Source organism: Harmonia axyridis, chromosome 2, assembly GCF_914767665.1.
Source record: "Harmonia axyridis chromosome 2, icHarAxyr1.1, whole genome shotgun sequence".
In the NCBI taxonomy this organism is placed as follows: Eukaryota; Metazoa; Arthropoda; class Insecta; order Coleoptera; family Coccinellidae; genus Harmonia; species Harmonia axyridis.
The window spans coordinates 3,227,221-3,250,494 of NC_059502.1; the positions used below are offsets into that span (position 1 = coordinate 3,227,221).

General features: G+C 36.7%; 1 protein-coding gene across 6 annotated transcripts; it reads left to right on the forward strand.

Annotated features, from left to right (window-relative positions):
• The first annotated feature begins 290 nt into the window (after positions 1-290).
• LOC123672636 lies at positions 291-22,687 on the forward strand. Of its 6 annotated transcripts, none has more exons than XM_045606829.1 (12): positions 291-657; positions 1,129-1,218; positions 1,487-1,613; positions 8,897-9,295; positions 9,629-10,001; positions 10,102-10,347; positions 11,249-14,192; positions 19,226-19,264; positions 19,464-19,505; positions 19,700-19,756; positions 20,270-20,545; positions 21,516-22,687. In XM_045606829.1, the coding sequence occupies exons 1-12, from the start codon at positions 633-635 to the stop codon at positions 21,614-21,616; spliced, it is 4,719 nt and encodes a 1,572-aa protein (XP_045462785.1). In that variant the 5' UTR covers positions 291-632; the 3' UTR covers positions 21,617-22,687. The 6 variants fall into 6 exon arrangements, with proteins under 6 accessions (XP_045462785.1, XP_045462780.1, XP_045462784.1 ...); XM_045606828.1 differs by lacking the exon at positions 21,516-22,687 and adding an exon at positions 20,776-21,125 and having other exon boundaries at positions 302-657; XM_045606824.1 differs by lacking the exons at positions 19,226-19,264; positions 19,464-19,505; positions 19,700-19,756; positions 20,270-20,545; positions 21,516-22,687 and having other exon boundaries at positions 299-657; positions 11,249-19,118.
• The last annotated feature ends 587 nt before the right edge of the window (positions 22,688-23,274 follow it).

The following is a 23,274-nucleotide window of genomic DNA, read 5'->3' on the forward strand; positions in this document are numbered from 1 at the left end:
CAGGCTAAGAGAAATCTCTGAAAAAGACTTCATTCAATGTAAGAAATAATACCTGTTTCTGTAACTGCCACACAGGTGTCGCTCAAATGCTTTTTGATAAAACTGATTTTTATTATTATTGTTGTAAGTGGACGATTGTGGGCCAGTCATTGTAGGATAATTTACTAAAAAGGAAGTTGATAATATAATAATTTGTTTTGATGTTATAGATCCGTTAAGAGTAGACCAAATATCTTAGAAACATAGAATAGAGCAGAATCTAAAGTGAAACAAAATATTCTATTTATGGCATGTTAGTGCTGTTTCTGTCTAATGAAACCATTTTTTAAAACAGCCGATATCAATAATGTCCTGCATTCTTCATTGATTGATGCATTTCAAAAGTCGATGACGTTGTATAAGGATTATATGTCCTTTTGAGAAAATTATATTTCTGGGAACATAGAGATGCCAGATAATATGGTTATGGTGAACTCTAATGACAGTGACATAAAAAAATGCTGTATGACATTAGTGATGACCCGCCTGTGAATTCAATATGTATTTATTATATAGAAAAATGGATTTACAAATATAAAATTCACTAATATAAGAAGCAAAATGGAGATGGAATTTATTAGGTCCAAAATTATATGTTAAGAATTCAAGCTGTCGAAAGTGAGTGACTCTATTATAATCATTCTGTACAGGCGAAACTAGCAGGCGCCATGTTTGTTATTGATAATTATTAAATTGCCTATTTTGGGCAGATTTCTTTCAAAATCAATGGTGGAGTGTAGTGCAATGTGGACATATAAGCGTTTCATTCATTGTTTTCAATAAATTACCCTTAAACGTATTATTATAGGTGAATCTTGTTTTGTTGATATCTAAGCACTGAGTTTTGACAGATAACACAATGAAACTATATATGAGGAATTCTAGTATGGCATATCGTCGGGTCAACTCGGTGGAATGCATAAAACTTTTGAATTATTCTTTGATCACTCATAACTTCATGTCAGTTTCAAACTGAGTGTCTTGTAGTAAACATGTTACGTTTTAACTCAATCAAGCCCACCGATTCTCTTGACACTTAAAGAGTTTTTATAGCTCTATCTTACTAATGAATTTTTTTTTCAATTATAGGTTTTTCTATCAAGATGTCTGTGGAAGATTTCGGATTTCCACTTCCAGTTAAGATAGAGGAGGAGGATCAAAAACTATGTATTGATCTAGGTAAGTCTTCGAATAATTGATAACATCAACTAACTTGAAAGAAAGGAATATATGCATGGTATTCCTCGTTTATGCAAATGTAGAGAATTCTATGAAAATTTATATTTTAAATTTTATTATCCAATATTGACTAGTTTTAAATTAGTTTTGTTTCTGTTTGTGAACAATAGCTGTATAATCAATAGTTCTTCAATTCTCATAATTTTAATCAATTGTGATTCTTCAATCAACATTAACTTTTTTCTATATGAGTTTTTTGTCTTTATAGATACTGAAGAAAATAGTCCAGAGGATATTGTTATTGAGTGGCATCTGGAAATAAGAAGGTTTTTCAGTAGCTATTCGGCAGCCTCTGGAGAAATTAAGTTGGTCACCATTATGAAGGAATACATAACGTAAGTGTTTATATTTTATGTGTTTCATTACAATTATACCATTAGTCAACATTTAACACATTCTTAATTTATCAAGTCAAGGCAAGAATGGAAAATTATTGCATATTATTGAAAATTCCTGTCTCTAATTCTCCTAAATACCTGAAAACTAAAAGTGATATCGATTCGACTCTGTTACTGATATTATTTAAATAAATATATTCATTGATAATTAAAATTTTTAAGTTCAATTCGAATAAAAATTATTTTTATTATCAATAATTCAAAATTAGGTGAAGCTTATAAGTGAAGATTTTTTAATTCCAATATTCAGATGCCCCATTCATTATATGATTCGAAATTAATCTTCTTTCGTTATAATTCTATAGAAGTTTCATAAGGACATTCATTTTTAATCTTACTTTCAATTTTCTATTGATTCTTTTTTTTTTAACATAAATGAAAATCGGGACAAAAAAATGTTGTTGCCATCTGCAACTAAATGTTTATAATGCTAACATTGTTATCTAAACCATAACTAACTTTTAATAAATTAATAATACACAAATTTTTGGTGCAAGATTCTTAATTAGATACATTGTTTGGGCAATTTACTCCTACCACAAAAGAACGATATTATCCAAGTTTATTTTCCATATCTTGCACGTAAAACCAGTAAAGAACCAAATAAAAAATCGGGTTTGTTTTCTAAACTGAAGTATTTTATGGCTTTTCTAACAATGGTCCATTAAAAATATAATATCGTTGAACGAAACCTATTAGAACAGGACTCTAGTTGAAAATATGTTCTGGTATGTTGGCATAGATCCTAACTGTTGAAAAAAAAATTAACTTATTGATTGTTCTTGAAAGGAATATAATAGGTATTATCTTGTGCCCCAGTCTATGTTTATCATCACTTGATACAAGAACAATGGAAATGTTATTCCATTCAGGTGTTTAAGTTGTTTAATTCACAAGGAACATTTTACTGGTGGTCTTGTTCCTAACTAGCATACAATACATAAAAGACAACAGGTAAAAAATTCTGTTTAATATTTTTTATTATATACTTTTTTTTATATATTTTTCTTTAGTTTCAAAAAACTAGATTTACGGATTCTTCGTTATAAATTTATTATCATTATAATTCTTGCTACTTTATAATTCTATTCCTAAATCATTAATGGTGTTTTTTAGGTTGTCTCAAGTTTGTTTTGTTATTTTAGTAAACATTATATATATTTTTCCCAGAAAAAAAAGCAGTTAGTCCTTCACTTTATATTCAATTCGATTTCGATTCTGTTGTTATATACTTCAAATGCAATAAATAATAATGCCACTAATGATACATGGAAGGAATTCAATCCTATCAATGAATCACCTATTATAACCCTGTCGATTGTTCATGATAAGGAAAAAAAAATGAAACAATCATGTCTTGTACCTGGTACAATTTCTCAATAACACAAGCTTCTGAAAAATATACTTCTTATCTGGAAAATACTGTTTTGTTATCGTGGCAGAGAATGAGTATTAAAAGTTCGCGCATTATTATTTTGGTTTTTTGTTATGACTGCTTGATAGGTGAATTTGTAGATATCGGGTAGTTGGAAAAATGTATCGTGCGAGTAAGGTACGTGTTGAAAGTACTGCCGTTACTAATGAAGGATTTGATAGTATTAATTCGAAACGTTCAGAGTGTTTCTACGAGCAATATTCAAGATTTGGTAGAATCATCACCTCAAACTTCATCTAATCTAAAAGTAAGTTTTGAATCGAAAATTTAAATATCAGCTCTGCAAAATATACTCTGAAGGTTCATAGTGACGTGATCTACATCATTTGTGATAGTTTTGGATTAAATAAAGCGCTATTATTATTAATTCATGTTATTTGAATTTTTTTTCGGATCAGTGTATCTTATAAAATTATGAATCTTTGTACACCTTGCAGTGTTTTTCTTTTCTTGACAGAAACAAATTTTGTTTTCTCTGAATTCGAAATACTCATAACATTTTATTTGCTTCAAATGATGACTCTTTAGATCGTTTCAAAAAAAGTTTATATAAACATTTTGATGATTTAAAATTAACGGTATTAATGAAAAAATTATAAATATTCTTGAACCGATTTGGTTGGTATTTGGTACAGTTATTTGAAATAATGAAATAATTTTACATTTGGATATTATTTTATTTTGCTCATGGGTAGTTTTTTAAATATGTTAAATAGAACTCTGTTTTTTTCTCGAAAACTAAGCAAGAGACCTTATTTGATTAATCTTAAAACATAAGAAAATTTAAAAAAGTCAGTGGCGTACTTATTACGTTATTATTCCAATATTCACGGTGTATTTCTGTCTTCTTTGATAAATTACCAGTTAATTAAATTCGTTCTATATACAATCAAATACTATCAGGCCCAATAATTTTGATTTTGACGTGTGTCAGTTCAGTTCAGTCAATTTTATTCTTAAGTTCTATGGTTCTATGTTCCCATCCGCCATTTTTAGGCTCTAATTGAACGAATTGTCGCCACTATGTTTAATTAAGTCATATAATTATGGCTATAGTGACTTAATTAAACATAGTGGCGACAATTCTTTCAAACTGAGCCGAAAAATGGCGAATGGGGACATAGAACTTAAGAATACAATTGACAACTGAACTGACACACGTCAAAATCAAAATCATTAGTGGATTTTATATTTTCTTTTGCCACAGTATCATTCTGTACATTTTTCTTATAACGAGAAGTTAACGAAATACATATTACAAACGTTTATTAAAGACAGGAAACTGATCCTTGGAGTTCATCTGTTGATTTGATACTTGATACATCAATCAAATCAAAAGAATAATGATCGAAATGGCAAGTATGACATTGCGGCTCCGCCACGAAATAAAACTAATATTCTCAATTAGGTCGAATGTCATCGCAATCAAAAATTGACGAGTGCATGTTTTCGGACATCTTACTAACCACATAACGACCGCAATTTTGTGGTAGAAAGTGGCAAGTGCGTGCGAAACAAGTCCTATTGTAGAATTCGACCTTGCCCGACCTTCAGAGCCCAGTCGAACAGGATTTATTGCATCGCAACCATCTCTCGACAAGCGATGCAAAGCAGCAGCTCGTCCAGATTTGTATCCCGGGGAGATCGACGTAGGTTATTATTTTTTTTATTTATTTCATCCCTTCACCCGGTGCATCACGTGGGCGAACACGCAGCCCAGCTCCTGAGTTTATAAATACGCGTTGTTATGGGATACGGGCTGCATAACACAATTCCGATTCCGGGACCTGTTCAATATAATTTGTCCGGGTGTGCAGCTCGTGTATTGGTTAATGCCGGTTCCACGTTATTCGGCTCGTCATTTTCCGATAATAACAAGTTGGCTGTCCTGGGAAATCTGTTTTTATTCGATTTTTCGTCGTGACGCGATTGGCTGTCGAAAACATATAGCTCGCTGGATGGGGTATTAAGTCGCATATAACGAGGAAAGCTTTCGATGCCGCTATTGTTGGGAAATTACGGGCTTTCTAGGAAGTCTTTTCCGACTTTGGTAGCCATGTTCGGCAGTGTTGCCAGATATACACATTTCTATTTCTTCGTATTTATACAGATTATGGATGTATGATACAGATTTTTATACTGAAGTTTCACGTATTGAATAGAATTAGATTTATTTAGTATAAGGGGTTAGAACTACACTGCGCAAAAAAATAAACGCACATTCTGAAAATCTCAATTTTAATGAAAGTTCACTCTACATTGACTATATAACTTATTTTTTATGTTCTCTCGGGAAGGTTTTGAATGAAACAAGACACATTCAATGGAAGGAAAATTCAGGATTTCACCGAATCTTACGTGAAAGAAGAGAAATAAACAATTTTCAAAATACTGGAATGCTGATAAGTGATGTAGTACTTGGTATTTCCTCCCCTTGCTTTAATTACAGCTCGGCAACGACGGTTCATACTCAAAATGAGTGATCTTAAAATGTTCTGATCTAATCCTTCCCAGATTTCTCTGAGTTGGATTCCTAAGTCATTAAGAGTAGCTGGATGATTTTCTTAACTTCTCAGCCTTCTATTGAGGTTGTCCCAAACCTGCTCAGTTGGATTGAGATCTGGACTTCTTGCTGGCCATTCCATTCGAGAGACTTCAACCTCTTCAAGATACTCCTGAACAATGCGCCCACGATGGGGTCTGGCATTATCGTCCATAAAAATGAAATTTTCACCAATGTATGGGGCAAATGGCACTACATGCTCTTCAAGAATTTTCCTTATATACCTATCAGCATTCATAGCTCCATTATCAACGACCACTAGGTCTGTGCGAGCAGTCAAAGATATTCCACCCCATACCATAATCGATCCTCCCCCGAAACCAGTAGTATTCAGGAAATTGCACTGAGCATATCTTTCATGTGGACGTCTGTATACAAGAGAACGTCGATCACAATGGTAGAGGCAGAATCTAGACTCATCTGTGAAGAGAACTCTTTCCCAATCAGCCTCTTCCCAATGGATATGCTCTCTCGCAAAATCCAAACGCGCCCTTCGATGGGCTGGGGTAAGAGCTAGGCCTCTTGCCATTAGAATCTCTATATTGGATAATGGCTTTAAACCAAATTTCGTGATGTTATCTCCAAAAACAAATGAGTTATGCAGAAAAAAAGAAAATCTCGATTTTCAGTTTTTTCGAGATATCTCTGAAACCAATGGAGATATTTCGGATCTGTTCACACTAACACACTCATCCCTAAATAACGCAACTTTTTGGATATTGAAACACCCTGTCTTTCTCTCGGTTTTCGATATCCCTGTAGTGGCCCTCTAAATAGTTCAAACCCTGCATAGTTATTTATAATAACTAAAATTGATAATTGATATTCTTCCACGAGTTCAAAATTTTGGTCATTTATTCAACCATAACAGATAATTTTCATTCGTAAAAGAGAACAATATTCTTTAGAATCATTATACTAATTATCAATATGTAATTAATTTGTTTCTGTACTAGACCATATGCATTGGTTGTTAGCATTGCAGTTGTAGGTATTTAGAAAAAACTTGAATTTTCGAATAATAATAATAATAAAAACTTTTTATTTATTTATAAATGAAATGAAGGATACAGACTATCCAAAAAATTAAATTATAACTAAAGATTTCCGTACTCTGGAGAAAATTATTAAATTGGCCCTCATATTATAACACGACAAAAAGTTCCTATGATCATTTAGATTAGATTTTAGTTGACGTAGAAACGTCAACTACAGATAAATGGATTTGGTTACGTGTCAACATCTGCTGCAGACGTTTCTACGTCATAGGCTGAACAACACACAAATTCGATGCTCGCTGAAAGCATCTCGAGAATTATAACTCGATAGAGAGAGAAAATCTTCAAGAACCACCTATCTCTTTTCTCGAAATGATATCAGGAATTGCTTTTCGACGAACCAAGCGTGCCTCACTTTTGTATTATGTGATTGCAAAATTGTTACCATTTTTGTAATGAACTTTTGCAATTTCAATGCGTTGTTGAAGCGTGCATTTTTACTAATGGCTTAGTTTTCACTTGTTAAATGTTCAAATATGACAGCTGTCCATATAGTGGGCTATTCAAATGGAAACCTCTCTTTGAAAAACCCTTTATAACTATCTTATTTATGTAAAATTCTACTAGACTTCTTTCAAAAAGCCCAGAATTTCCTAAATCTGTATATAAAGTATTAGAATCATAGAGAAAACATTCAAAAGATTTTCCGTGAATCCAGATCAAAACCGTGAATTACTTTTCATGTCTTCTGTCGATTGGAAAAATGCACTCAGAGTCATATCAGGGTAATACGGTGGCTGTTCGATGAAGTTTATCGAGTTTCAGCAGACTGACAACAACTTGATAACGACAAAGATATTTCCAGGTTGTAAATCAACCACGTAGAGATACTCAAACGAAATTAAAAACAGAAATAATCATTTCAGAAACCAATGGAAACTGGCAAGACCCGAAAACGCCTCTGTTATATCCGAAGTTTTAACTATTTCACTGGAAAAGCTCTCCAAATATAAAAATTACTAATTCATGCCGGAAATTATCCACCTGATCGATTGAGCGAAATATATTGGTCCTTCTCCTCGGATAGCCCGAGTGAGTCGCCACCTGGCGACCTCCTCGACCAACTAAAATCGTAAATATTGATCAGGTCATCAGACGCGGGGAAGAAGCTTCTTACGCGTGTCGCGCGTTTGTTGCTCCTAGATTTTCCCTTCGCGCTACCAGCATGTTTGCAAACATTTGGTCTTATTCGTGTTTGCCCGGTCGCCGCGTTCGTGTGGAAGATGGAGAAAATTCTGGACCATCCAAGAAACCGCCTTTTTCCCGGCCATTTCATTTTCCGCCATGGCGGGAACTCGTCGTCCCCGACGTCGAGACGGTTGACGTCTGTCTCACTAGCGGTGAGTTGGTGATGTTTTCCTGAATAGAATGAGAAATTTCAGTTGGGCGCCAAAATTTTGCGGTTTATTTTTTTATGGTAAATATGTGTACAGGGGGTGTCCATATTTTCGATTACTTGTTGTATGCCTGCCACTGCGCATGGCTCATTCTTAAGTTGATCTGAAAAAAAATTATCGGAAGTGCGCCTTTCAAATTGTTCATTACAGGGTGTCCCTAAATTGTAGCTACAAACAAAAATGAAAGATTCCTTGGATAATTTTAAGAAAAATATTCTTATAAATATGGGGCCACAAGAGCTTTATTTTCGGGATACAGGGTGTTTCTTGTAGTACTAATTACTACAGATTGTGTAAATAGGTACCAAAGCTTATAATCAATTTTATTGCTTACTAACTGAATCTTTATAATAATTTGGATTTTCCTGAGGAGAGTTTTGTTTGAAATTTTTTTCTCGAAATCGGTAGGCAATAGGACAAAACTGCAAAAAAATCAAAAGGTGTAGTACTTTTACATTTTTCTAAACTACCAAAGGTCCACCAAAACAAATTCTGGATGAAAGAATTGGACGCTGTTCCAAAAAAATCACCCTGTAGATTCAAAATTACCATATAATGATGAAAATTTTAAGTTTGAAAATCTATTCCAAATTTAAGTTGAATGTTTCGTGAAGTAAGGTGCTATGGCAAATATTAAACTTCAACACCCTGTATCACGAAAACAAAGATCAGATTGGTAATGGTGTAACTAATCCGACATTATAGCATATGTTAAAATTTTCAGCGCTGTGTTTAACCTGTATAAATAATGGTGTTCTTATTTTCAGATCTTTGACAGAACGTGCCATCCATTTCGAGCATGTCGTCAGACTGCACGAAATGGTCGATTACCACATGGAGCACATTTACTGGTTCTACCGGGATTCCGACACTTGCCTATCGGACCTGTATTTGGACTACATGGAGCACATCATGACCTTTTACGTTAACCTCTCGCTCAGGGTGCTGTTGGCGTTGAAAAGTAAAATTAAAGTCACCCAAGAAATGGTTAACAACACAACCCAAAAAGTCATAAAGAGGTTGTCGTTTTATCTGCTAAAGAGCGAATATCATATATTTCATGTATTGATAAGGCAAACGACCACAATGGTGGATGGTATGATCAAGGATCTCATGAGCATTCTCAATTCGAACATTTGCAAGCAAATATTCAGGAATATATACAAGTAAGTTTCTTCAAGTAGTTAAATACTCATCGGCTCCAATAAATTTTCTATCTGTTTATTTGTTATCTCTATCTTCAGATCATCTTTTACTTGTTGGAGCTCCTATTTTATTAAGTGCAAGTTTCAATATTAAGATCTTATTAGAGTTTTCCACATTAAGCCCTTAACATTATGTGTGTAGTAAACAATGCAGGAACCTATTATAGATCCTTGTGGTACACTTAAACTAAATGTTCCATGTTGTCAACCTTGTTCCTTGCAAATTGTCCTTGGTGTCAAATCTTGTTGAAGGCATCTTCCATTTGCAAATATCTTATGCTCATACATTTATAGGTTCTTTCTAGTAATGGTACCTATCAGGGACTTGTCGGAAGAAGCGTTCTGCCGAGCTTTCATCCTTTTCGAGAACTGGAAAGCCTTCGAGAACCATAAGCACAACGAACATATCGAAAAGTGTATGGAAAACATCTTCAACCACACCATGGACAGTATTAAGGAAAACGAATTTCTCAGAGATATCCTCATGCCCAAGACTTCCATCATTTCAGAACTGATGAGGGTTATGGGTTGTGATCCTAGCATAACCAAGGCCTACTTCGATTATATCAAGGCCAAGCAGAAGCAGGATGGAGAATCGATCGACGACATTGGAAAGTTGAAATTGGAGAACGTCATGCTCTCCGATACTGAAGATACTGAATCTGTTGTGAGTTTTTCTTCGGCTTTCTATTTCCAAAATTAATAGTGCGATTCTTTCATCTTGTTGTTTACGTGAGATGACCATTTTTTTTTTTTTTTAATAACAGGACGAAGATGACGGTGTCGACTTCGATGACAAGTATGAGGAACTTTTTGGTAACATAATGAAAAACTCCGATTATGACCTGGACGAAGTATTGTTCGATTGCAAAAATGAGAGGAACTCGTTGGAAGTAACTTCAGGCGAACAAGATCCTGATATCATGGTTGTGGACACGGATTCAGATTCGGATGTAGAGATAGTGTCGATTACTCCAAGTAATAAGGAAAATTCTAACACATCAAGGAGAACAGTAAGTGAATATTTCAAAACTTAATTTGCTATTTTTCAAGAGAAAATTTTCAACTATGGTAATAAACAAGTAACAGAGTCACAATTCAGGATGTTATTACAACTAGACGAAACCATTTTGATTGTATTAATTGACAGAATTAGGTTAGGTATCAAATAATCGGGTTGAAGCTTACAGTATTATCATAGTTGTAATAGTCAAATTCCGATATAAAGGGTTTTCCAATAGGGAGGTTTCATTTTGAATAGCTGTCACTTTCGAAGCTATGATTATAAACATGTAAAAACTACGCCATTAGTCAAAATGGAACGATAAACGCTTCAACAACGCATTGGAATGGTTAAGATTCACTTCAAACATTGTGAAGATTTTGCAGTCAAAGTTTGCAAAACTAAAACACTTTTGGTTCATTGTGAAGCACCTCCTCGGCCAGCAAGAGTGAAGCTGGTGGAAAAATTTGAGCTGTTAGGACAAATTAGTTATGTGAAAAATTGTTACCTTGTTCGACGCTACAGAACAACTGAGAATTTTATTGCTGTTGTCCGTGTTGACGAAAAACCAGGTTTGTCGATTTTAGAAATTTAATATCATTGGACTTTTTTCTTTGGGACAAGTTGAAAGAAATTAAAGATGAAATTCTTGAATTTATCAAGGATAAGCAGCAGCAAATGTGCGAATTAGTCTTGGAAAATTCAATGAAAAGGATATGGTGCTGCAACTGAAGCCGTGGCGGCCATTTGGCTGACATCGTTTACCATCGTTAATGGTATACCTTTCTCCTCACATTAAAATTGACATCCATCGATTTTTATATTTTATATATCAATATCAAAATGCAACCTGTTATTGGAAGACCCTATATTTGATTAGGAACAAAGTGACACTATATTTAATTTTACAGCACACCGGTCAACCTACATCTTTCTTGGAAAGCATTACTATCGATGTCGATACAACCAGAAGGAGATACGGGTTCAGAACTTTTGGAAATTTCAACAACACACCTACCCATACTACCACAGAAATCGCCCATAGTTCAACATCATACATAGAACAACCACCTCAAACGGTTTTTGATCGGCAAGATGTTTTGGAAGTAATCAACGACACACCAATCGAAACCCTGAATATAGACAATGACATTGTTGAAACCACAGAGAGCAACACTAATGTACCAGTGAAAGAAAACAACAGTGTTGTTAACATCATGCAAGCCGATACTTCAGGAAATGAAATGTCCAAATCTGACAAAGTAACATCCAGCGATTTGGAAGTCCCAGTTTTGTCGCCCACTAATCTTTCCTGCGATCTCTCAGAGGTTCCTATGGAACTAGAAATCTCAGACTACCTTTCTGACTTCAACGAAAAAATTGTGGACACCGCTGCTCCTAAAGCAGTGGAAGTTTCATCCAGTTCCAATACGCTCCCAGAAAATTCTATTTCTGCGCCAAGTCAGTCTTCTGCGGTCCAAGAAGTAGCCAACTTCTCGAAAGCAGCACAGATGCCCATCAGTGTAAAAACTAACGGAACTATCAATCACATTTGTAGGTGTTCTCAGTTACTGGGAACCTTAGCCCCTACGGAAAGAGAGGAGAGGTCTTTGGAGGTCTTTCCTGCAATTTCTTCGACAACAAGTGAGAATATAAAAGTAGTAACAGATAATCAAGATAGTTCGAAGAATAAAGAAATTGAGGGAACTGTTGCTTCAGAAAATTTGGGAGAAAATACTGTTTATTCTGAAAGAAATTCAAAGAACAGTGAAATTGAGGCGTTGATTACTCCAGCAGGTTCGGAAAATGTTGCAGTTGAAACAGAAATAGAAAGTTTACGAGACAAAAAAATTGAGACAACAATCGTTGAAGAAAATTTGAAAAATCGTGATGCTGAACCAATTGTCACTGTAGAAGCAAGCTCAATAATAAGTGGTACTGAGGTAGTACTTACTTCAGGAGAAATTTTGATGGAATGTCCAACTACCGATAAAGTTGACGATGGACAACATACAATGGGTAATATTGAAGTGGATAGAACAATAACTTCAGGTGATAAGTCGAAAGAGATCTCGAAAAGTGATGAAGTTGAGGCGACTATTGCTACAGACGTAGTCGAAGAGAATGTTGTAAACGAGGTGGTTCCGGAAGAAAATTTGAACCAAGCAAATGGCCTCAAGGAAGTGGAGATGTCTAATGAAGAAGTATGCTATTTTGAGGAAGTCGAATATTCGGAAAAGGATATCGAACAAATCGTTCCATTGGTTCCCGAAGTCCAAGAGATTTGCGAACAGGTGGAAGCTCCTACGATCCATCTGGATACTTTATCGATAAAAACGGTCGTCGACCAACCCAAAAAGTCGGTGAACGGTGCTCTACTTAACAAAGACCCCGAACAGTGTAAAAGTAAAGACGAAAGGACGTTGCAGTGCGACGCGAAAGTTACAAAGTGCCGGACAGAAATCCGAATCGAAGAGTGCCAAGAGACGACTAGTGCGCGAGTCGACACGCCCCTTGACACCGGTCAGGACTCGTTGTTCGTCCCGCCCCTCGACACTGGACAGTTCGACGTGAACAGTCCGGCCTCGCCGGACAACGCGCCTAAATCCCGAGATACGAAGATGCTGAGGGTGGTCGGCGGTCTCAGAAAGGGTCAGCAACACGGCGAGTTCGGCTACCCTACGCCACCCGGCTCCGAGGAGGAAAAAGATACGGACGAACAGACTAAACTCATCTACAGCCACATCCTGCAGACTCAGGAGCAGGAGGAGGACTTCTTGTCCGAGATGGTGGTGGACGATACCGAGATAGACCCGGCCGACCTGCTGGAGAGATTGTCGGACGTAGAGAGGGAGTTGTCCAGGTCCGCAACGCCCGGTATAGGCAAGTCCTACGAGCAGATCGTCAAGGATTCCGTAGGCAGTCAGAACTCCTCCGACGAAGACGACGACGAGATCGTCTCCAAAAAGTGCAATAGCAAAGATCAAGACCAAGACATCAGCTTCGACGAGATGGAACAGTTCCTGAAGAAATGCGAGAACGACGACTACCCCCAAGCCAACCGAAAGAAACGGAAAAGGCAGAAAGCCGTAGCCGAAGACTCCAGGTCGAGGAAGAACTCCTTCACCAGGTCCCCGAAACGGGTGAAGATCAACGACGAGCCCGAGACGCACTTCATAACCTACGACGAAGACTCCAAAGACGACGTGTGGTCCGACCAGAACGCCTACAACCCGTCCTCCTCGTCAGACGACGAGGACGATGTCGGTCGAAGATCGCTCGCCAAACGAAAACCTTCTCCGATGCCACTCTCGAAATATCTGAGCAAGAAGAACGGAATCAAGACCCACCTACCTCTATCTGGAAGGTTGTCGCCGGAGAAGCCGCCTCCGCTGAAGGGAATACTGAAGCGCATCGAGCAGAGGCATACCTACCAGCCCCTGCACCCGGTGGACGACGAGCCCGAGACTGCGATGATCGTGTTGCACGAACGCGAGATCGGCAGGGGTAAGAGAGGATCTATCGCGGTAAAGGTGTTCAAGATATCTTTCGCCGCTTTCCAAGTACCCTTCGACGATTACAAACTGTGCCATCACGCCATGGTTTACCTTAAACACGTCAAACACGAAGACATGAAAGACAATGTGTCCGTGCGCACGAACAGGGACTTCGAGGAGGAGGAGATGTACAACCAGCCGGACAATAAACCTATGTATAAAATCGTTTTTGACAAAAAGTCCCCGCAGCTCAACTCGAACGACCGAAAGTACTACTGCGATCCGTCGATCAGTTCGGTCGCCGCCGCCAAACAACAACCCAACAAAAGAACTTTATACGAGTCAGAGAACGAACAAGGTACTGTACATTTATCTACTGAAATTTCAAACCCGACTCCACCAGTCGATCCCTCGATCCCGATATCACCGCCCTACTTCTCCCCGTCCTCCAATAGCAGCTCCGAATTCCCCGAATCCGCCAAGCTCATCCCCTTCCAGGACATAGAGAGGGCGTTGCTTGTGGTCGAGCCCGACAAGTCGGAATGTCGCGAACGAAACGTACAAAACGCCTATAAGTCCATAGACATGGAGACCATAGAGCTCTTGTCGAACAACGCCGATTTTCACAAGATGTTGAGGGATCTGAACGGCGACGTGCTAATCGAGAAGGTTCCGTTGATAAGCGTCGAGGAAACGGCGGACGGCGTCGTTACGGCTTTCGTCAACGACAACGACCTCGTGTCGAATCTGAACACGGACGAGCAACTGTTGAAGAACGTATGTCGGCAGCTGGAATCCGAAGCGATGGCGTCTCAGAATCGACTGATAGTCGACGGCGCCTTCTTGGAAGTCTTGGACGCCACTCGACAAGACGTCGAAACGTATTCGGCCACGATGCCCGGCGATTCTTTTCCGTTGCGCGTCGTTTCCAATACCGTTCCCGCTTCTTTGCATCGACATTCCTATTCTGCTGACCCCCCTTTGGCGCATTCGGGTTATACTGAGGCGGGTTACCCGTCTACTTTCGTCCCCAAACACTCGCCTCCTTTGGTACCGCCGCTGGCCCATATGTACCCCTCGGATCTTTCGGTATACCCGATGCACCAGCAGCCTTATCCCAATCTGCACGCTGGTTATCCAGAGGCCGGTTGTTTTTCGACGGCCCGGACATCTCCTTTGACGGTCACTTCTGCGTCCATCATTTCCATGGGTCAGGAGACTTACAACGTGCCTGATTCGTCTTTAATCCACTCCGGTTACTCCGAGATGAACGCGAGTATCGCAAGTCCGCAATTGAAGATGCCAGTCTATTCAGTTTCGCCACAAACGCTGCCCGTGAATATGAAATCTTTTATTCCGAATCCGTCTGTGGTTCCGTCACTCTATCCCGAGGGTCTTCTACCTTACCCTCAGACTACGTCTTCGTCTTACACTTGCAGCGTGCCTGCTTATCCAGACGCGAACTGTTTGATTCCTAATTTACCTCGCCCTGAACACTATCCCGAGAAGAAACCCATAGTTCCTAGTCCCCCGCTAACGGCGCCACCTCACTCTACCGTTTCAAACGCGCAACATCTAGACACCTCCGCATCTATACCCAGCCTACCGTCAACATCGAAGTGTTCAAAGACGCTCAGATGTTCTTCTAGGCGCGAATCCTATCGAACTAAACAGCCCCAAGTAAAGACTGACAAACGGAGGAAGAGGTTGCCCAAAGAGGTGTTAACCATTTCTCAGATCAACGAATCGACCACCGATCTCTCTAACCTTGACAATAATAACAAAACGAATTCTAGCATTTATCCTACAACTAACCCTGGGATTTTCACGCGAACCAGGAGCAGACTGCGTTCTTCTAGGTGTTTGCGCGTATCCCAACCGACTGATTACTTCTGTAAGACCTCTAAATCGAGGGATCCGCGTTTAAGGCAACCTATTCTTTGCGTATCGCCCCCCTTCGTCGCTAGAAGCCGGAAACCGAGCCTCCGGATCCACTTTTGTTGTCCTGCTGGAAAAAAGCGATGGGTGCGCAGAAAATCGTTGCGGAAAATCGGTAAACGGTACGGTGAAGTCGAGTTCCCGATCGTGAATGCGGTTCTCGGAACCACGACGTCTAAACCTAAGCAGTCGAGCTTGGAGCGTTGCTGTTGTTCCACGACGAAAGTAGAACCGACTCCAATGTTTATCGAATCAACTCAGAAATTTATCGAGCCCACTCAGAAATTTGTCGAACCAACTCAGAAATTTATCGAGCCCACTCAGTCATTTGTCGAGCCAATGCAGAAAATTGTCGAGTCAACTCAGAAATTTATCGAGCCAACTCAGTCATTTGTCGAGCCAATGCAGAAATTTGTCGAGTCAACTCAGAAATTTATCGAGCCAACTCAGAAATTTATCGAGCCAACTCGGACATTTGTCGAGCCAACTCAGACATTTGTCGAGTCAACTCAGAAATTTATCGAACCAATTCAGCAATTTGTTGAATCAACTCAGAAATTTATCGAGCCAACTCAGACATTTGTCGAGTCAACTCAGAAATTTATCGAACCAACTCAGAAATTTGTCGAACCAACTCAGCAATTTGTTGAAACAAATCAGAAATTTATCGAGCCTACTACAAAGTTTGTCGAACCGAAGATTCGAAATTTCGTCGAACCGTCTCGAAAATTTGTTGAATCGACTCCTAAAATAATCGAGCCGAAGTTTGTCGAACCTACGAGGTCGAGACTAGTCGAACCTAAGCCAAAGATTGTCGAACCAATTCCCGACGTCCATTTTGCGGTACCGAAGAGTGCGCCTCGCCAAAACGCGCATCTAAAAACCGTACCACCGCCTACTTCAAACAACGAACAGAAAGTACAAAAGGCGCCAGCGCGCAAACGCGGCAGACCGCCTAAAAATTCCAAGTCTCACTCGAAAGACGCGAGCGCGAAAGACCACATTCCATCCACTTCGAAGCACATTCCTGTAGTGGCGCCGCGCGGTGTCAAAGCCAGTAAAGGCGCCGAACAAAAGAACTACCCGGCCACTCGAAGCGCGTCGCAACCACGCATCGAACCGCTGAAAATCATCAAAGATCCCAAGTCGAAAAACTATTGCAAGGTCGTGCCCGTCAGAGCTAAAACGCCGGAACCGATGCCGGTACCCGGCACTTACAACTTCAACATTTCGGACACTGAAACTAAAGAGGTGTGTCGCCCTAAGGCGAAACAGGCGGAAAACGCAGAGAACCAGGTGGAATTCGAGACCCACCTGCCTCTGAAAAAAAGGAAACTGTCGATGCCGGTAACTTCGCCCACGCCCACCCAATCAACGTCGTTGGCACGCAGTAGAGAAAAAGAAATAAGCTATCCCGCCACGCCCATGCTAAGCATTGCGGACGTCTATATGCAGTCGAGGGTGTTCAAGACGCCCGCTGAAAAGAAGCAACTCCCTCCAGAGTCCTCGAAGACGGTACCTTCCCAGTTCAACAGTAGCCCCTACCCCCCTAACCCGCGTCACTTCCCCCTCAACCTCGACTGCCCCTCTTACTCTCCACCCACAGTCCTATTCCCTCCAAAATTCAGTCACACCAATTGAGTGGATAGCTGATAGAAAGCAGGATGCAGCACAAGAACCAAGAAGAATACTCGGGGAAGAAATCAGTATTTACTCAACTCTCATCTTTGTTATCTGTGATAAATGTCATATATATTTCATTTTTATTGTTTTTATTTTGTTATCTGTTAACAAAAAGAATATTTATTTCTACATCACTGTTCATTATTTGCAATGATTCTGTATACAAAATAACTGGACCGAAGCAAGAAGAAAGAAAACGGAAGACAGCTATGTTGAGAAGCAACAAGAGATGGGTGCCGATTGGAAAAGACATCAAGTGAAGATGTGTTCGAGATTTAATTGATGGCTGATTTCGATAAGTTCTTGAATCTTTTAATATTTTATTCTAATTCATTCTTTCAATTTGCTATTCAAAGTAACTTCTTTATTATCAATTTGTTCTTAAACATTAGTAAATTTATTTCTGAGGTCGAAACAAGAAAATTTTTTTGCTACTGGATATTTTGGTAAGTGGCTCATTTTTGTTAAATAGGGAATTAAACCTGGTGTTCACCAAATTATTTCTTGTGGTTGCTGTTGAAAAGCTTTTTCTGTTTTCAGTCGATTTATCTGTGTCTTAGATAAAGATATGTGTGTTCTGAAATAAATGTCTTCTTGGTCAGATGACATTTTCAAACTTTTTGTGGGTGTTCTAATTGTCTTCTGGTATATGTCATCTATGTACTAATGTTGGTAGTTGTGAAATCTCGTTGACTCGTTGTTATTAACCGAAATTTTGGCCAAGGAGGAAAATGGCTGTTAATCGTCACACCAATTTAATATTTCAATTGGAAAATCTTTCTCGGTTCTTCTACCAAAATTATAAACCATTTTATCATGTCCATTCTAGAATATATGAATTTCAAGTTGAAAAAATATCAGAAACCGTATTTTTTTACTTTTGGGGCCAGTGACGAATAATATCTGTGATAAATTTCAATATTTTTCATTACGAATTAATCTTAGAGTTTTCAAAAGATGCTTAATATGTTATACTTTGAATGCTCTTTCTCTCTATCTTTGTTTGCTTTCTCTCATTTTAAAACGGAATTTGTCCTTTAAGTTTTGTTTTCCTTTTATTTTTCTTGGATCATTTGATTTTTTAAAACTACACATTGTTATTTATAGGGTTCATATAGTTTATGGATAGATTAGGTGATCAGATTCAGCTTTAATCCCTCAGTATTTATATTCATGTTACCAAAAAAATTATATTTTTTTAATTGCCTAAAATGCCATATATCATGAAGATAATTTGTTTTGTTACTTTCAAATTTTATTATATTTTAATGTTGAATTTTTCATTTTTATAAATCAAATTATTTATATTAAGTTTGAATATTTTATTTATCTCTTGTATTTACAAAGTTTTTTTTCAGATGTTTATTCATACTCTTTTACATTTCAGAATCCACTTTTTATTTTTCAGCTAACCTACTTTATCCATTTTTATTTTCATGGAGTTTCACATTTAAAGCATTTAATTTTCATATTGAGACATCCTGACAAAAAAAAAGAGTTTTCAAAAATGATCATTCCAAAAAATTTAGAACATCAATATTTAATAAATTGGCAATTTTCAGATTCTAACCTAAGATATTCAGCATAACACAAAATTGTCGATTTATTTTTACTTTGATGTTTTGCGCTAAATTCTCACTTTTGAAACTTCATTCATTCATCTCTTTCTGTCTAAATAAAGATTAAATGCTTAAGTGTTGCAGTTTTTTTTAAGTTTTTATGGATTATTGTCAAATCATGTTTTATGAGTTTAATTTTTTTTTTTTTCAGTTGTCAAAAAGAAGAGATCTTATACAAGAAGATCAACAAGTAAGTAAAAAAGCATGTATAGTTTAAAAAGTATCTGAATATACTAAATTAACTTGTGATATATTTGAAAATGTTATTTGCATTTATATTTTTTGGCTACCACTTCGAACCATTTTTAATTCAAATATATTACAACAAATAAGTATATTTTTTCAGTTCAGAATATACCAAAAACTAATTACATTAATACTCTTTCTAGAGAATGAATCAGATGACACAGCAAAGCCATCGAGGAGAGGAAGTAAGTAATTTTTTTAAAGCGATTATTTCACAATAAATTCAACTATTCTCCAGAGTTTCATTGACTTCTAAATATTTTTGCATTAATGAATAACTTTAATATTACATGACATAATTAATATTAATAATCTCAATTGGAAATGAGCAGAATAAGAGATTTAAGTTATTCTCAAATATGATTGGTTTATTTTTCAGGACCACCAAAAAATCTTCCTAACTCCAAAATGGCTATGACACCAAAGAAGCAGGAAGGTGAGTTACAAAAAATTACAAGTTTTCAACTTCATAATTATCGAAAAAAAATCAATCGCAAACTGCTAACCCCATTCTATTTTATTAAAAACTTTTCTCTCATTCTGTGACTTCACCGTTTATTCTACCATACTTTCTTGAATAAAATCGTGCGGGAATGTATCAACTTTAAACAGATTTCATGGTTTCGACTTTGAAAATACCAATATCTTAACATATCGTGGCAACTTCCATAAAAGATTTTTTTGAAATGAGTTCCATCAACGAAAAAAAAAATTATCTTCTAGAAAACAACCATGCCAACCAACATTTTTCAATGCAAAAATCAATCATGTCAATTAAAATTCAGTGAATTAGAGAAAAACACTCATTCATTTTGAACTCTTAGAAGGATATCGATGCCTCATGCCTTTGTATCATAAATAACTATTTTTCAATGAGTGTTTTATGAGATAGTAAAAAAATAATCAACCGTAGTGTAAAATTTTTCAGTATTGTTTTTTTTTTTTCCAGAAGTCAGCCCAACGCACAACCGTTCTTCGGTTATAACAACCTTAGAAAAAGCCCTCTTAACGTATGCTGATTTCTATAAAAAGGAAAAAAAAGATGCTATTCTAGAGAACTATACCAATAAGGCAAGCAGTTTGAATAGGATTGTTAAACGGTTCGAACATGCTATCGAGCAACACAGGCTAGGTGAACCGGTAGACGTCGAAAAATTGCCAGTGCCCCCAGGTTACCCACCGTTTCCAGAATTGCATTGGGAAGAGTGTATGACTTCTAAATCAGGTGAGTTGGTTAGCTTTCGGAATAGACTAATTGCTATGCAAACTTAACAGCAGTACCCTACATTGTACATCTTGTAGAAAACCGTTAAGTTTTATGTCCAATTGAACTTACGTAGATTAATAGGTCAAATAATTACCTTTTGGAAATTACATGATAGATTATTTTGTTTTTAGAATACTGAATTAGACGAAATAGTTTTAAAACTTCAGATGCAAAAATTAATTTTTCAGATCATTTAAAAATTCGAAAAGACCATTTTGGCAATTCAAAATTTGAAGAATATCCAACTAAGCATGATGTTGACGAAATTACAAGGGACAGTTTTCAGTTTGAATATTCAGATGAGCAAGCTCAGAGGCCGTTGAAAAGACCAAAATTAGACATTGTTAAAAAATCATCTCGGTCACATAGTGCTCCAAAATATTTGGAAGACTATAGGTGACATCTGGAAAAGTTGCATGAATTAATTTGTGTGAGTGTGTGTTAATTTTTTTATATAAATTTGTACATTACTGTATTTATTGTTTGTTGTAAAATATGTTATATTGTTTGAATTTTGGATTATAGGTTTATTTATGTATTCCAAATTTTCTTTATTATCCCCCTTAAATTTTTCAGCATTCATTTTTGAATAAATGTTATTTATGACTTCTTTTCAATAATTACAAAAAAAAATTGTCTTAGGGTATTGCTGTAATATTATCAATCAAAAATAATCAAAAGCGGGAAAAGTTGAAAAAATAATCAAGTGGGATCAGTGACGACGCTTGAGAGGAATCATATTTTTGCTGGCCCCTCCTGAAATATCTCATGATCAAAAAAATTCAATATGAATTTAACAATGTAAACTGGAAATCTTGGCGCCCCTTAAAAAATCCTGGGCCACCCTATTCTTGAAAGATGTTTCACATATATGAACATATTTTGAGAATCTGAAATGTTTGAAAAAAGTTTTTCATATTTTTTTCAGCTTCCAGATCGACCTCAGGAAACTCTAAAAGGAAATCATATCAGAGAAGTTCTGAAAATTTAACTTATAAAAGAATGAAACCCCTTATTACTGAAAGGTAATGGTTTACAGACGGACCTTCAAGGTTCCTTTGGGATTAAAGATATGGTAGAAATAGAAATGTTACGATGGAACGATAGGCACTGTTACAGGGCTCTCAGTTTGGAAACAGAATTAGAACTCATCTCAGAGTTTGGGCTCTTAATTAGAACACTTTGTATGATAAAAATATTGTTCATTAGTATTCATTTGGGACTTAGCATGAATGTCAGTTTTCTTGCTGTTACAAATATCATAAATGTAATTTCTGTTCCTGGGTGTTCCCTGCGTATTGTTGTAAACTGGATGTCTTTTAATTCCCAAATGATATTATGACCAGAGCTATAATTAAAAGTTTCAACTTTTTATCCTCATAATGCCAATAATATACAGAATAAGTGATTACAAGTGTCATCGATGGCAAATGTAGAAAAAACATTTAATTTTTTATGCTACTCCTATTTCTGATTTGCTAGTTAGAATGTTTATTGCATGCTATTTGTATAAGTTGCAAATTATGCATTAGTACACTGCAGATCATGTTAAAAGGAAAAATACCCATGGGTGAATCTGTTACGTGAAACATTATTTTCCATTATATGATCTGTGTGCAGAACATTTCTAGCTCAACTTAGAAATGAGAAGTAGTGTGAATTGCTTCAATCGACTCGATTTTTACTTTTCCATGAACAATGCTTCTTGAATTTGTTGTATTGGAACATTTCACAATATGGTGAATGTAGCAAAACGAGGTTAGAATCTGGGTATTGTGAATTATTCCCTTTTTCAACATTATTCAAGAATGGTGTTCTGGATTCACTCCAGGTTCTACTTGAAATATACAAGTTTTCTCATAAGACTGAACATACTAAATTATACCTCTGGTCATAAAGTGATAAACAATATAATTGAAGGTTTAAGTACAATTTTGTGGATTCAAAAAATGGGCTTACTTCATCTCGTTATTGAGTTTTGTCTGTGATTCATATTGTAAATAAATTATTATTGTAAAATCACTTTGTATATATCTTCTGTATGTAATTCAACTTTTTATTGTTTGTATAGTTGTTAAGTCAATAAAATATTTTTACGAACGCTTTTTTTCCTTTTTGTTGATGAGAATGAATTTTATTGGAATGGATGTAATTTATACTGAGAACTGAAGAATTGAAATTTTTTTTCCACGTTTCTATAATACGGACAATATTGCGACTTCACGGTTACCAGTTTATAAAGGGTTTTCCAATAGAAATTATACAATTTGAAATTGTTTTTAATGGTTTTTGACATTTGTATTCAGTAGGTTATGCCATTTAATCGTGGAAAGATACACGCTTCAACAACATTTAGATATTGCTCATTTGTAAATGCCGAGAGAGATTCAAGAAGAATTCATGCACGATATTATTCACTTGATCGACTGACTATTGTAGACAAATTCAAAATGATATCAAGTACAGCTCAGTACTTGGTACTCCTATATAGTGTACAGAAAATTTATTTTCAAAATTTTCTACGATGAATAGTGAGTCAATTAACAATAATGTCGTTCATGAATTCTCAAATTTCTCTCAGTATTCACATATGAGTAATTGTTGTTGAAACATGTTTCCTCCCATGATTAAACCACATAACATACTTAACACAAATGACATGAGGAATGTCAAAAAATGATGGCGTT

Coding starts and splice junctions, on each gene's coding strand:
- LOC123672636 (XM_045606824.1), top strand. CDS start 633: ATGTTAAGAATTCAAGCTGTCGAAA. Junction 658..1,128: donor AAGAATTCAAGCTGTCGAAA/GTGAGTGACTCT, acceptor TTTCAATTATAG/GTTTTTCTATCAAGATGTCT. Junction 1,219..1,486: donor AAAACTATGTATTGATCTAG/GTAAGTCTTCGA, acceptor TTGTCTTTATAG/ATACTGAAGAAAATAGTCCA.